We start from the raw sequence: 15,336 nt of genomic DNA, 5'->3' as shown, positions 1-15,336 counted from the left end.
AAGGACGTGACTTAAATCTAAAGGGTTACTAAAACCTAAGCCCGTGACACAAAACAATTCCCCAGTATTTTGAATCCTTTCTCATTGTTATAAGGTCTAAAAATAACTACGTTCCAGTGGGTGCTATATTCTCGAGATTATGGGGGTTAATTCGAAACTGTATAAATAGAAGTACCGATTACCCGGAATGCCTGGATTGAGATACGGACCGAACTCTCTTTAGTACTCTCTTACGTAAGTTCCTATACCTAATTAATTGGCAATTTACATATAGCCATCGATGTAATTTCAGGGATCAACGATATTTTCTTTATTAAACTAAGTCTAAACCGATGCCGCGCCAATGCGATCTATGTCTACTTTACTAAAATAAAAATAAAATCGTTGTTTTATTTATTTAATACGGATTACCAAAATTGTTTATCAATTAATATCAGCGAATACTACCTTTAGCTTTTTTAAGCAACTCTGCTTTGTGTTTATCTTCATAACTGAGAGCCGCAGTCTTAATGTAAATTGTAAACTGACACATATAAATAAACTAACCACCTGAAACGGTAGAGGCTTAAAAACATCTGAAAACGTCAAAATGACTCGGAAATAAGCATTTCACGTGCCTCCCGTTACTTCACGAACTAGGCCACGCCAGGCTTACCATCAGATATTCATAAAACAATTCTACCCATCTGAGAGCTCTTTTTTACTATAGTTTGACCCGCACCTTCGTGAATCTTACAGTCATTCGAGGGTCGAAGTTATACTGGGACAACGGTAAGGTCATGGATATTAGTTTTTGTGAATTGTAAAATAGTATTTACCCAGTTGTACTAGAGTACAGGATGTTTGTACGGTTAGATATTAGCTATAGAGGCTAAGTGGCGATAATTATTGTTGCTAGGAGCAGCTGGGTGCTGCTTAGTTGTCGAGATATAATGGTATTATGGGTTTAGGAGCAAATTATGGTTTTTAATCGAAACTACCGTAAAATGGGGTGGGGGCGTAGGGTTCGCGGGGAGAGTTGCAGTTGGTTATGAATGGGGAGAGAAGGGATGAAGGGGGAGTGAAATGGGATTTTAGGGCTACTGCTACAAAAATAATGTATTCCAATTTAAAATGGAGCTATAGTAATATTAGTAATACTCATAATAAAAAAATAGATCCAACAATCTTACAAAATCACCTTTGTATGAAATCCCATCTCACCCCAATTACGAGGGACTACGGGGTGAGGTGGGATTTCCTGTTTATCGTCATAGTTATGAAATGGAACTACCCAAAATAAAATAAAAACTAAAATACAAACGTCCGGAACACTTATTATATACACCATTCAGTTTGTATATGTAAAAATAAAATGTTATCGAGGTTTGAATGTCAGTTTTGCGCCTGCTCACCCCATTTTACGGTATGAGAAAACTGCTGCTACTTTTCTATATTTATTTAAGACATAAATAAACGGCGATGCTACATTTTAGACCCGTCTCGCGCCATCCAATATTCACAGATTATTTTATAAAGTTGAAAATAAAACCCGTCTGTCTGGACTCTCAATCGATAGCAAGATTTAGGTCTGGCTTTACGATTTGTAGCGCTCATAAAACATCGTATTGATTTAAAGTCAAACCAAGCTGACTGTACAGAATTTTCAATGGCGAAGAGTGTGGTAGTGTCAGAATAAACAAAACATTTAAGCTTAGAATAAATTGAAAAGTGGGAAAAAATACTGCCTTGGGTAAGACTTGAACTCACGGAACCACTCAAGGCAGTAATTTTTCTACTTTTAAATTTATTCTAAGCTTAATAGCATCGTTCGCAGACGTTTCTGCTTGTTAAACATTAATTTAATATCACATTTCTATAAAAATATGACGTTTATTATGGCAGCGCTACAACTTGTCCATCAATATATTCAAGTAAATGTATTCCATTTTAGACCCGTCTCGCGGCATTCCGGAGCAATACAAAGCTGTCAAACAAAAGCCTATCGTCCAGACGTCTGGACGTTCTGAATCAATAACGAGCAACGCTCGTTTTACGGGCTGCGAAATCGGTTTCCGATACAACGGACTAAGGAGCCGATACAACTGCGAGCTATGTCGATAACTTTACGGTTTGTGTACAAAATATCAGAGGCAACCTTGTAAGATTTTGGGTGAGTAAATTATGTGGGTTCAACGTCACTTCTGCAGTAAATTTCGTTAACCACACGCAAAATCCTAATGTTGTGTTATCAAAACTCTTCATTTGATAAAGTTAAAATTATCTGTAAGTTGCAAGTGCAAATAATCTGTAATAGTGTCTCCTGATGATTGCATGATTACAATTTCATTTACACGCCTATCAATTCGTACATCTGTTGCTCACTTTGCTTAGAAAATTTTGTATGATAGTTATTCATGATTTCCGTCGTAGGTATATCTACGACGGAAATCATGAATAACTATCTCTTCAAAAATATTACAAGCACGGGTGGAATCGTAGATATAGATTTGCAGGCATCTTATGGCTCCTCTACACGATGGGCCAACGCCGGCCACTCCAAGGGACGCATTTATGCGTTAGAGGGAGCAAGTGATATTGCTATCTCATTCTACCGCATGGCTGCGTCCCTTGGAGTGGCCGGCGTTGGCCCATCGTGTAGAGGAGCCATTAAATACAATTTATACAATACTTGTTTTAAGTTTGTTATATGTATATCTCAACACAAATACATAGGTATATTTTATGTGTCAATTATCAACAAAAAAGTTCTGTTACTCTGGAACTCAATTAGTATCGCATGTTATGCAACTAAAATATATATTGCGCGAAATCTAATTTAGATCATGACATTTGACGCGTGGCGTGGGTGTAGATGACGAATCTAATTTACTTTTTACATCTACTTGATTAGGTTTGGCAAAAACTCTCTTCGATGTAGATCTATACAATATGAGTACTTACCTACTTAATAATTTCAGCATACTTATTGACATTATTATACTCGTAGTTAAATGTCAGAAACAAAAAACATATCAGTTAAATAAATAAAATTCAGTGTAGGTATGTAGGCACACAAGGAAACAAAAAAGCAAACCTACAACAAAACGCCTAGAAATTCCGACCTGATTTTGGTGTGTTCAATAACAATCAAATTTAGAGATCCCAAAGGAATTAAGGACCTCGTGCCCTAACTCGGGTTCACTTGATAAGCGATTACACGGGTTACACATTCACGGGTAGGTAGGTACCTATTCCATATACCTACACTTTTACGGGTAATATGGGTAGTAGGCACTAGGCACCTTATGTACATGTTTTCATGCCTCGTTAAAGTTGAATGTATAAGGCTTTACATGATTAATGTTTTGAAGACGAAAGGATAAGGGTTTGAGTGACAAATGTTTCAGAACGAAAAGTTGAGTTGCTATGTCACAGGAAGAAAATATTAATGAAAGTATATTTCATCGTAAACGAAATGTAATCGTAATATAAACTGAGTTAAATGTAAAGTTTTTTGTGCGATAAATAGAATTGCCTAAAGTAACACGTCGGCTACAGAAATGGTGGATGGAAATTGTACAGCCTTGAGATAATATTAATGGTTTAACAATAAAAAATTGCCCGAGGGCCATCATAGAATACACACAGCCAGCGCACACTCGACGCTGACACCGACCACTATACTTATATACTTGTTTTATCTAATTTATGGCGGTCGGCGTCAGCGCAGCGTCGAGCGTGCACAACTGAAAGAAAAACCAATGGAGAAAAGTTTGGAATAAGGCTAGACTGGCACTAGAACATGATGGCTCACCTCTAGATTATCAAAGTCGACTTTGATGAGCCTCCTCTGCGGCGGCGCGTGCGGCGTCACGTCGCCCCGCCTCGCCTCGCCTCCACCCGGCCCGCTACCGGACCCACTAGTTGCTGTAACAATAAGGAAACAATCTTATTAATGTCTTTACTATATAACCAACTTTTACACATATAAGCATACCACATACCATGAAAACACAATTTTGAATCTAGTAGGTATAGAGCTCAGTTCAGGGTTGGGTCACACGACTTTATTTTGCAGAGCTTATATATTAAATTGGCACAGGTTTTTTGTTTGGCTGGATGTCGATATCGATGATTAACCCTTTGAACGCCACCCCACCGTATTAAAAACAACGCGCCGTCGACCTTATTTTGAATGCATGAAGGTATTGAAGGTGCCACCTAAAACCTATTAAGTTCCATTTCTGAAGTTATCGTAACTTTGGTAACTAACTACGTAAGCTAAGCACATACATTGTACCTATATCAAAGCCCGCATGGGTGTCGTCCAATTTGCCAACATACCAATTAAGGCCGATTTAAAAGTTTGGCGTTAATTCTAGGAACAGATACGATCACTCCAATTTTAGTACACCCACGCTGAAATCCAATATCGAACCTTTCTCTCATACCTACAGAATAACTGTAATATAAGCATCTGTAGGTACAAATATATTATTTTGAAAAGTGAAAGATTATATAGGCATTTTATACTTTCATGTCAGGAGGGTATTACGTAGTCTTTATCCCCCGAACGTAGACTTTATCGAACGATGTGGAATAACTCAATTGATTTAAGAAAATGTTTTACGTAGCCCACGTTTTAAATTAAGACATTTTCTTTGAACGAAGGGCGTTTCATTACTTATTTAGTCTGTATTTACAAGTAAATATACCGTCTGAAAGTCTTGTCGTGTTAGTTATTCTATTACTTACAAAATGTCCCACGTCGCCTATTCATTTGATAACTTACCCCCCCAGAAAGTTTTATGAAACTGTCTAACTGTAGTAGGTACTCGTATAGAGTTATTCTTTTGGAAACTAAATTGAACAGTGATCTATAACGTCTCACAAAACAATGTACATATTACATATTCTTAGAGAGTGTAGTGTGCTGTTAACTTTCGTTCCTAAATAAAAATTTGCATATTTAATTCCACTATAAGGATTTAAAATAAAACCATGCACATGGACTAATCCTGTTAACTGATATAGGAAAGCTACGTTATACAACAATTTACACACAGAGTTACCTATTAGCCTAGAGTGCCATTCACATTAGTTTGATTTGACATTACTTTCTGTGCATCGCGCTCGCACCAATTTTCCAATATACGCAAACAAAACACGCTGAGAGTAATAGCATATATCTATATCAATTCAAAGCCAGATTTTTAAAATTTAAATGCAACTAGTGGTATCTTGGTCTGATTGCGCTTATCTATCTGGGCTAGAGCACCGATAGTTTCGTAACCCATATGCATGCGAACCTACTTTCACGATCCTTCGCCAATAAATCTTGTAAGTGCTCAGTGGTGCAAGTTGTGTCAGCTACATTTGGCTTAATGTCATGGTGGTTGATATGGCTAGTAATGTATGATTATTCTAATCGAAAGTAGATACGGTATAGACTATAGAGTAAAGTGATTTTTTTAAGTATATTTAAATACCAATTTTGGGCCACGATTTTGCTATTGCAAATCAGAGAACATACATAAAAGATAAAGACAACGAATGCCGATCCATTCAGTATGAAATGAAGAGTGAAATAAACGACCTTAGGTTATTAATTCATATTTTCAGTGGGTATTGCTGGCGGGTCCTGCCTCTGCGTGCGTCCCATGACTCTTGTTTACTTCGCCTCCGCACACGCCTCTCAAATGTCCGAACATCATTGTTGCGTGAAGGGTAAAGTGGGTATTATGTACATTATTGGACCGTACTTATGCAGAAAACGACCAACTCAATTTTTTTATCAATGCAGAAAGCGACCAAAGCCACTGAGTTAGGGTGTAAGTCACTTTGACAAAAATTGGTCGCTTTCTACAGAACTATACGGTTTGAATAATTTGTAAGTACATACCTACTTGTTAAAGCCGCCTTATGGTGGGCTAAGAGCTTATTTGATATCTGAATTTGTTTTGCCCAAACGCAATATTGTATCTATTAATCAATGTCAATATCAGACTCCCTAAGGTTAAAATAGGAGTTTAAGGCAAGTAAATACTGTTAGAGATCCCGGAATGGGCAGAATTGGCACGTTCCTCGTACAGTTTAATAGATTGGGATTCAGTGAGATACGACGGATAGTTGGCGACATGCCAGGAGTGTATTGAAGATACCTACATCTACTCAGGTACCTATAGTGTAAGTGTGATCATGTACTTTATGGGTGGTTTCACGGAACTAATTTATCCCAATATTTCGTTCGCAGTTCCATGAGAAAAATAAATCCCCGATGAAGGAGTTACATGTAAAAAAATGAATTAAGCTGGAAGCGGTAATTATAGAATTTATCACGAACAAACAGACAGATAATTTTGCTTTAAATACATATTTATGTCTCCAACATCTAAGCATTTCATAACGCAAAATATACATAAAATTTTACCGCTCTTGGCCTAGAAATTATTCATTAATTAAGCATTGAAATCGATAAAAGTAAACATAAAGTCAACTCCGTTTCGCAATAAACGGTATTAATTATAAACGTGTTAGTTATCCGTGCAGAAAATTGTAATTTCTTGGACCGTACTAATACTATTAATCCCATTTATATCATGTCCAGTGACGTGAAAATCTGCGGTTTGAATTCGTGCAAAGCGATAATACTTAACGATTAATCTTTGTCAGATACAACCCGTAATTTCTACATTACGACACCTCTTTTGTTCAGTCAAGGATGGTGGACAAAAGCCAAGCGGGGTTAATATTCGAAACGCATGCGGTTTGGAGGTTACACGAGAAACGTGATGTAGATGCCCTCGATCTTCAAGTTCCAATAATTGGACTATCAATCACATTGCAAATTTAAATCACATTAGAGTTCATTAGCAATTTTGCTAACGAATCGCGTCGATTGAAAATTGCAAGACGCAGTGTCAAGGAGCAGTGTTTCGAAATTCAAAACTAAAGCTCAAGCAGCAAGTAAAAATTGTATAACTGGGTAAATAGTACAAAACTGGAATCATAAAGATTTTAAGTTACCAAAAAGGAACATGAACTGCAGTACGTACAAAGGAAACCGTCATTAAAAATGTACAAACATCATACATTTTCAGCGTCTTTTTCTTCGGATCACAAAACATAAAAGCTATTCAGTCTATTCACGCGCTCACAATACGTTCTCGCTGGCGTTTTTAACGCCCGCCTCAAAGGCCCAAAAAACTAGTTCGTGCACTAGATCATGTTAAGCTTGAAGTGAGTTATATGGAGAACACTGCAGTGCGGGTTTCAATAGAAATATTTATTATTTGGGTTAAACTTTGAAAATTAATTATCCCACCACGCTGCTAATCCAAATCAGGGATGTTGCGGATGCCGATTTTTTGACATCCGCGGATGCGGATGCGGATGCGGATTTTTAAAGGCTCACATCCGCGGATGCGGATGCGGATGCGGATGTCAAGATTAGGTACTTAGAAAACGTCAAATATTACATTTTTAGTTTTTTTTATTAAAAAAAAAAGAAACGTTTAGTATTTGAACAAGAATATAGGTGCGTTATATTTAATAAACAGTAACTTGGCCGACTTCTCTGGATCTAGACCAGTGTTTTTCAAAGTGTGGGTCGCGACCCCCAGGGGGGTCGCGGCACTTGTCCAAGGGGGTCGCGAAGCTTTGAGAGAAACTTATGGAAAGCAATTTCATTGTTTAAACTTAAAAATAATCCAATCCTTTAAAATTTAATGTTTAAAGGTCGTTAATGTACATATTAATAAAACAAATCATTACCTATCTGGTAAACTGTATTTTAAAAGTGAAGGTTTAACTGTATTCAGTGTGAAGAATGAGCTTGTTTCATTCTGACTCTTAATTTGTCAAACCGCGGTTCCTGCCGCGACACGCAGACGATTAAATCATTTTCCGAATTCAATCTATTTATTCCTTTTTTTGGTTTTGATATCGACCATTGATGAAAACGTAAGTTCGCATAAATATGAAGTAGCAAATGGGATCAAAACTTTAAGGGCTTTTTTGCCAAACACTGACCAGTGGTTCCTTTGTTATAGGTACTAGATAGAAAAACGTAGAAACGGGGTTTGGGGGTCGCGAAAAATTTTAGTGGTCATAAAGGGCCGTGACACCATAAAGTTTGAAAAACACTGATCTAGACGATTTCGTTATAGGTAATTACGAAATTACCTAGCACTTACGCCGCCGCTAAGACGTTCCTGTACCGACTTGTTCGACATCCGCATCCGCATAAGCTCCGCATCGATTTTATGCGGATGCGGATGCGGATGCGGATGTTGAAAATAACGCGGAAGTTCCGCGGTTGCGGATGCGGATGCGGATGTTCGCAACGTCCCTGATCCAAATCTATGTAGGAATTATCTTGTAGGTATATTTTCCTTTACAACATCAACAGCTTGTGTCTTGGTAACCCACGTGAGAATAAATCACTCAAATAAATATTTAAAAGACACAGCGTCTAGCCGACTTCTCAAACGACTCTCACGAGTCATAAATAGTTTTCATAAAAAAACTATGACAAAACATAAGGCTTTCTTATTATTGTTAACAACCATTTCTTATTAAATACAGTTACTAGAATCTAATCTTTCCACATAAAACTCTGGTCTGTGTAACGTGGATTGCAGCTGCATTCATTATGAGGTCGTCATCCGCCATTAAAAGTTACCTTTGAGACGTCGTTACGGAAATCCCTCGGCTCTTTATGGAGGATAAGATGTTAGCGAGAAAAGTTCGCTTGCAAGATGTCTGAAGGGCTCATAATTAACTTTGTTATTGGAGAATGAAGGTACAAGTGAATTTCTAATATAATCTCGCTTAGACAAATAAATCAGTATTTACTTATCATTCGATTGTTTTACTCGTTCTCGTATCGCCACTTTATATGGCGACCGCGACTCCCGCATTTGGGTACGTACAAGTTAAAATGCCCAGGTATGGAAAACAACAAGGATCAAGTTCAAATCAAACGTGGACTTGGGAGAATGAGTAGTTCAAAGCAAGAAATTTAGCAAAGTCATTATTTATTTAGATACATTTGAACGTTATTATAACAAGAACTTTCAAATTATTTTTAACACAATTCCCGCCACTAACGGATATAGAAGTAAAAACTGTCCCTATCGCTTCTTCCAATTAATCAGTCGACGCTCCCCGGTCAGTCGATGTTCCCATTAAAATCACGGCATAATCGGAAGGACGACCTTGAGGCCAATTTGAACTTACATTTAGCTGTAAAACTGATGCGATTTTGTTATCATTTTGTAGTTTGTACGAACAAGGACGAGCGAAATGCACACGCGAATGATAACAAAATGACATCATTTTCATATCGAAATGTTCCAATTAGCCTCCTTGTTACGCGGTTATTTAGACCATTTTGCAGTCAATTGCTCAAAATGCTTCATTATTACTCTTAATAGCCTTTAATAGAGCTATTTATTGCCAGTTCGATTTGCCGGTCGGCCGCGCCCTTAAAATGAAGTGAAAACCGAAAACGCTTTTTCAATTAGGTACTACAAATAGCGTGAAAATGAGCTTAATAAGAGAATGAAATTATAAATAAAGTAAATGTAACAATATGATTGTAAATAGATGTTTGATACAGTTTTTGCACAAGGTATAATTGGTTTCATTATTAGTCGATGTCTTTACTTAAGTATTCTGGACACTTTAGACTACTATTAAGCTCCTAGTAAAAAGTACTAAATGTAGACCTAGACACAGTTATTTGTACCATAACTATGTAGTGCAAAACACTTTTTGACAAGAAAGTGTAGGGTTTTAGAATTGGATCAATATTTTCGAACCTTTTTACGTAAATTAAAACTTTAGTCATACTTATTTGTGATAGTTCTTTAACTTTGGGTCGGTTGCACCAAACTGCAAAATTTCATTGTATGGAAAGTTTCATAGTAAACCGCTGTGGCGCGCCGGGTGAGGTTGATCAGTCTGTCAAGTGCGGATGGTGCAACTGGCATTTAGTCTCTTGATCATAGTCTGTCACTCTTCATCATTTAAGACTTATGCTAAACACCGGTCAGTTAATAATTTAAAAAAAAGTCACGAGGTCATTAACTAAATCCTCAGGGCAAGAGTCGTTTAAACACATAAACTTTTTGTTAATAAACAAACATTCTGCCACGTTTAAATAATTAATAAAGGTTTCGCGAAAATCGTGAATTCCTTCCATTCTAGTCTATTTTCGTCATTCTGTTCTGACGCAAATTAGACTGAACTTTGACATTTGTCCCGGCGCAAAGGACGAGCGCGGGCGGGAACAAAACAAAAACTTTGAATACAGCGCCGTGTGCCTGCTATACGGCCACAATTCAAAATTTTTAATTTTCTGGATTATTGCAGATTCGTATTCAAAATTGTTCAATTTACGACCTTATTTCGAGAGCCATAGCAAAAAAGGTCTTTAAGAGCCTTTTTCTCACAAGTGGCCTTATGGATTTGACCATAAATTGTCAGACGATTCCCTGCAATACAGCCACTTGCCAGTCTGCCAGTCCTAGAAAATAATAATTAGTTGAGTGATAATTACGATGAATCACTATAAATATAAAAGAAATAAACGGCAATTGGTTGTGTCACAGCAGTAAGTATTACACTTATTATTACAAAATTACCAGCTCGCCACCGAAACTACCACAACGCAACAAAATGATTAAGCAAATCTCAACTTTGTTTTCTTACAAGTGCGGTTCAATATGGCTCATCAGTGAGGGTCGTGAGCCTAATACATATTTTTACCCGTCTGAAGAAAGATGAGTATTGAGCATGTTTTCGAAGAGTGTGTATGTATTTAACTAACATTTTATTGTATATAATATTATGTGTGTCTAATTCTATAGCACGCTTTACTGCCAATAATATGCAACGGATTGTATTGTGTGATGTAAATTACTAACTTTGTTCGGGATGGTTGTATTCCGGATGGTGTCATAATATTGGAATTTTGTTAAATATTATAATAACTGCTTTTATTTTGGGGACTTTGGCGCCAAAAATTAAATCACGTGGAAAGTCGTTACTTTGATATATTTACATTTACTTGATAATGGTAAAGGCATTTTCGTGGTAATGACTGTGTTTAATGTTTTTTCGGTGTGTGTCCTAGCTATTCAATTTATTTCCATTAAAATGCTTTTATGAAGAATGATAGAAACTAGATATACCTATGTTTTATATGCTTGCTTGTTTTAGATCTAAAATTTCGAGGACTACGAGTAGATCTGCTAACACACGTAATGCCACCTCGGACAGTCTCTCTCGTGTGACACCTTTGTCAAAAGCGAAGGATTCACCAGAAAACAGAATTACCTATGATTAAGTTTAGTGTCCAGTAGTTACGTGTTATTGATGTGTATTGTGTAAGTACGAAATATTGGCCTTGTAAAGGAAAATATACAGCAATTTACTACCTTTGTATTTTGTAAGTCTACTTAAAGAAGACTGATTATTACATACGTTGATTCTACTAAAGTAACGAAAACAAAATATTTTGTATATCAACGCTTTTTTTATTAGTGCTAAGTTGAAATACAGTGTGATATTCGTTATTTCTTGTACTGATTAATTATTAGAAGTTACCTACTTGTAAGAATTAATTTACTGAATACATTATAATATAATAAATAAATTGCCTGCAATGTTCTTAAAGATGTTGATTTCACAAATTAGCAAGGAACAGTATTGTGTTTTGATTTCTTATTTTATAATATATTAGGTATTCTAAATACTTCTTATTATTTTGAATGTTTTAAAAAAGAAGTTTCAAAGTTTTGTTTGTTCAAATTTTATAAAGAACCTTTTAAACAATTAATATTATTTGGTAATGACATGGTATAATGTTGCTGATTATAAGCTAGTTACACATATTATCGCGTACAGTGATCTTGTTCCTACCAAAGTTGATAAAATAAAGGGATTTTAACTATTTTGGTGTTTTTATTTATATTTGCATGGTAACCTTTATCCAATAATTTTGTGTTTAAATTTGGCCGCATCTCAAAATCTTTAAAAAATGTTTCTGCAATACGGCCACAACTCTAAATACCTGTCTTTCGGGCCTTGTGTCTTAAAAAATATACATTTCTTTTAAAAAGTGGCGTGGTCATAAGGAGGGTTATATCATTCCGAGTAAAAAAAGCTAAATTTTAAATTCATAGACCTAAAACTAAAGGAGTAAGATCCTATTAAACACCCTGAACTATACTCTCACAACTTTGAGACGCGATTTCTCGAAAAAACGGTTTTTTGAGATGTGGCAGTGTAGCAGGCACACGGCGACAGGATTAGATGCTTTTATTTAGGAGGAAACATACGAGCTAGTTCAGTTACCGAGCTATGGGATTCGTTTAAAGTGAACTTTGACATTTGCACTACCCTTAGGGCAAATTGTTGGCGGGGACGGGGATAAAATGAAAATCTATTGGGTACTATTTTTAAATAAACGCTTGCTGTATGCAACACAATTAAGGAGCATTAGGTATATGTAAATAAATCACTTTATTTTCCGTGTCAATCTTTCTTCTATCATGATTATCATGAAATACTTAATATAATGAAAATCGTTTTAAGTCAGTCCAAGCTAATAGACTCTCCTCATAACTTGCAAGGGCAAATTGAGGAAATGTCAACATAAATGTCAAATGTATATGAAACTATGACGTTTGTTATAGCACTTGCACAGTTTGTCACATCAAAGTTGGTGCACAGTTAGCTTGGTCAGATTACAAAATGTGGATGCAAAATTAGTAGACAGTGTTTCACTATTTTAAGCCTACGGCATTTTTAGGGTTCCGTACCTAAAGGGTAAAAACGGGACCCTATTACTAAGACTCCGCTGTCCGTCCGTCCATCCGTCCGTCCGTCCGTCTGTCACCAGGCTGTATCTCACGAACCGTGATAGCTAATAGACAGTTGAAATTTTCACAGATGATGTATTTCTGTTGCCGCTATAACAACAAATACTAAAAACAGAATAAAATAAAGATTTAAGTGGGGCTCCCATACAACAAACGTGATCTTTGACCGAAGTTAAGCAACGTCGGGCGGGGTCAGTACTTGGATGGGTGACCGTTTTTTTGCTTGTTTTGCTCTATTTTTTGTTGATGGTGCGGAACCCTCCGTGCGCGAGTCCGACTCGCACTTGGCCGGTTTTTAATTTAAACTAATACATTTTAATGTCTTTAATTCGCGTCCCCCCCCCGCTCCCCCTCCCCCCCTGTCTCTTACACGCGACCTTCAGGTCTAATGTTCACGTCGTGAAATTCATCGCGGATTCGCTCCATTTGGTTTTAATTAAACTCCGAATGGCAAACGGGACTAAAAAGGTAATTAATGTTCATAAAATATTGCCATTTATGTTTATGTACTTATGTAAATAAAGACGTGTTGCCGAGTCATTTTTACGTATTTATGCGGCTATTTTATAGCAATATGGTAATAACTAATATATTCCCTACTACGCGCAGAATAATCTCAATTTCTTTTCAAACTGTTTGACAATGTTTTCTCTCTCTCTAGCGCATGGTGTCAATGATGTGCTCTTTTTCTCGTGCACTAAATTGTGCCATTGACTGGCCTGTTGTTACACTTGTTACCTCTATCGAATTGTCTTGGCTCATTTAGACGGCGCGCGAACTCGCGTGTAACAATTTTAGTTACATTGCGGACTATTGAGGTTACAACAATTCAGCCGACCGATCAAACGAGGTAATGTAATGAAACTCGCATGCGAGTTCTCGCACCGTCTAAATGAGCCCTTAGTTTATGTTACTGTACATTTATTGTAAACTATGCGAGGTGTGCAATAAAGGGTATTGTATTCATAACTGCTTGGAGCAATTATGAGCCGAGCGCGCCCAAACATTTCATAATCATAATCATTTATTTGCACATAAAAAGGGTTTTACATAGAGGTTTTAAGTGTACCTATAGTTACATGTCCTAGCCTTTTTAGCTGTTTTCACAGCATGCAAATGAGTCCTTATAATACATTAAATTTGTGCTACATAAGACCGCCTTAAATTAACTTAATTACCAACTACATTTACTTTACTACACTTGAGTAAAGTATCACTGGTTGTTGTCAGGATGTCAGGTGTGTGTTTCTTCCCTGTGACACCCCCACGAACTTTATATGGGTAGGCGCAGTTTCAATGAAGAGGGAGGTTCTACTCGTACTAACGAAGCTTATTACGATCGTATAAACTGCAGGTGGCCTGGGTGTTCCATTTTTGTTCGCCAAATATTCTCTAATTAATTTATAAGAGACAAAACGCCACACACGTTCCACTTATTAAGTCAACAAGAATTTAAATTCAGTAGAATTATTTCTGTAATGGAGCATTCTACAAAATTTTCTACCGCCTGTCCCGCTCAAGCGGGAATTTTCTAAATAAGTTAATAATTATGCAGGTACAGTGGAAACTGGATAAGTGGAACCTGGGTTAGTGGAAAACCTCTTTAAGTGGACCCAAGTTCTCGGTTCCAGTCTCTTGGCAACGAATTACCTCTATAAGTGGAATTTTGGGACCTCTATAAGCGGAATCCATTTTTTCGAAAATTCATTACTCTGTAACTGGAAGCAGCCGTCTCCGAAACCTCTATGAGTGGAATAGCTCGGCGTTATAAAATTTGTATTTTTAAAAAACCATCACAAGGAGGGTAGTTTGTTTCGTTAACATTATCGTTCAGTTTGATTCTTTTAGCCGTGCCGTAGATAAGCAATGCCTAAGCGCAAAATCAAGTGTTTATCTCTTCGGGATAAATTCAAAATTATAACAGACTATTAAAGTGGGAAGTCGCGTTTTCATTAAAGTACAATCGGTACATTGATTTATTTAACCATACTGGTTTCTCTTGCATAACTAAATATTAGGAGTGACTTGTTTTTGAAATTTTGAAAATTGTATACGAGTACTGTGGATTATTTACAGTATTGCTTTTTTTAAAGTCAGGATTACATACCTATTTTTTGTATTTCTACATACATATTTAATAAAAGATGATTATTTAAGTCTTGATCTTTTATTTGACCATACTATACGTGACCTCTATAAGCGACATTACTAGCATCCACAACCTCTGTTAGCGAGAGCCTCTGTAAGTGAGAAAACGTTTTATTTGAACCTGGTTAAGTGGAAAACTGGATAAATGGAAAACCTGGATAAGCGGAACTAAACTGCCGGTCCCTTGCGATTCCACTTATCCAGTTTCCACTGTATTTCGCTCGGTCACCCAGATATTTTTTCTAATGTGATAAATGCCCAGTAAGATACCTACCTAATCATTGACTTGAGTCATTGACATAATTTACGTAAAAAA

General features: G+C 36.7%; 1 protein-coding gene across 4 annotated transcripts in view; it reads right to left on the bottom strand.

The window, feature by feature from the left end:
• The window catches only part of LOC134647776 (protein spire), a 257,656-nt gene that overhangs the window by 16,821 nt on the left and 225,499 nt on the right, over positions 1 to 15,336 (bottom strand). For all 4 annotated transcript variants that reach the window (XM_063502076.1, XM_063502077.1, XM_063502079.1 and 1 more), the window contains one exon: positions 3,797 to 3,909. In XM_063502076.1, coding sequence (XP_063358146.1) covers positions 3,797 to 3,909 — 113 coding nt within the window. The remainder of the gene's footprint in view (positions 1 to 3,796; positions 3,910 to 15,336) is intronic.

This window comes from Cydia amplana, chromosome 5 (genome assembly GCF_948474715.1).
Source record: "Cydia amplana chromosome 5, ilCydAmpl1.1, whole genome shotgun sequence".
Taxonomy (NCBI): domain Eukaryota; kingdom Metazoa; phylum Arthropoda; class Insecta; order Lepidoptera; family Tortricidae; genus Cydia; species Cydia amplana.
Note: the sequence above shows the minus strand (reverse complement) of the source record. Positions and strands in the feature narration are given on the sequence as shown.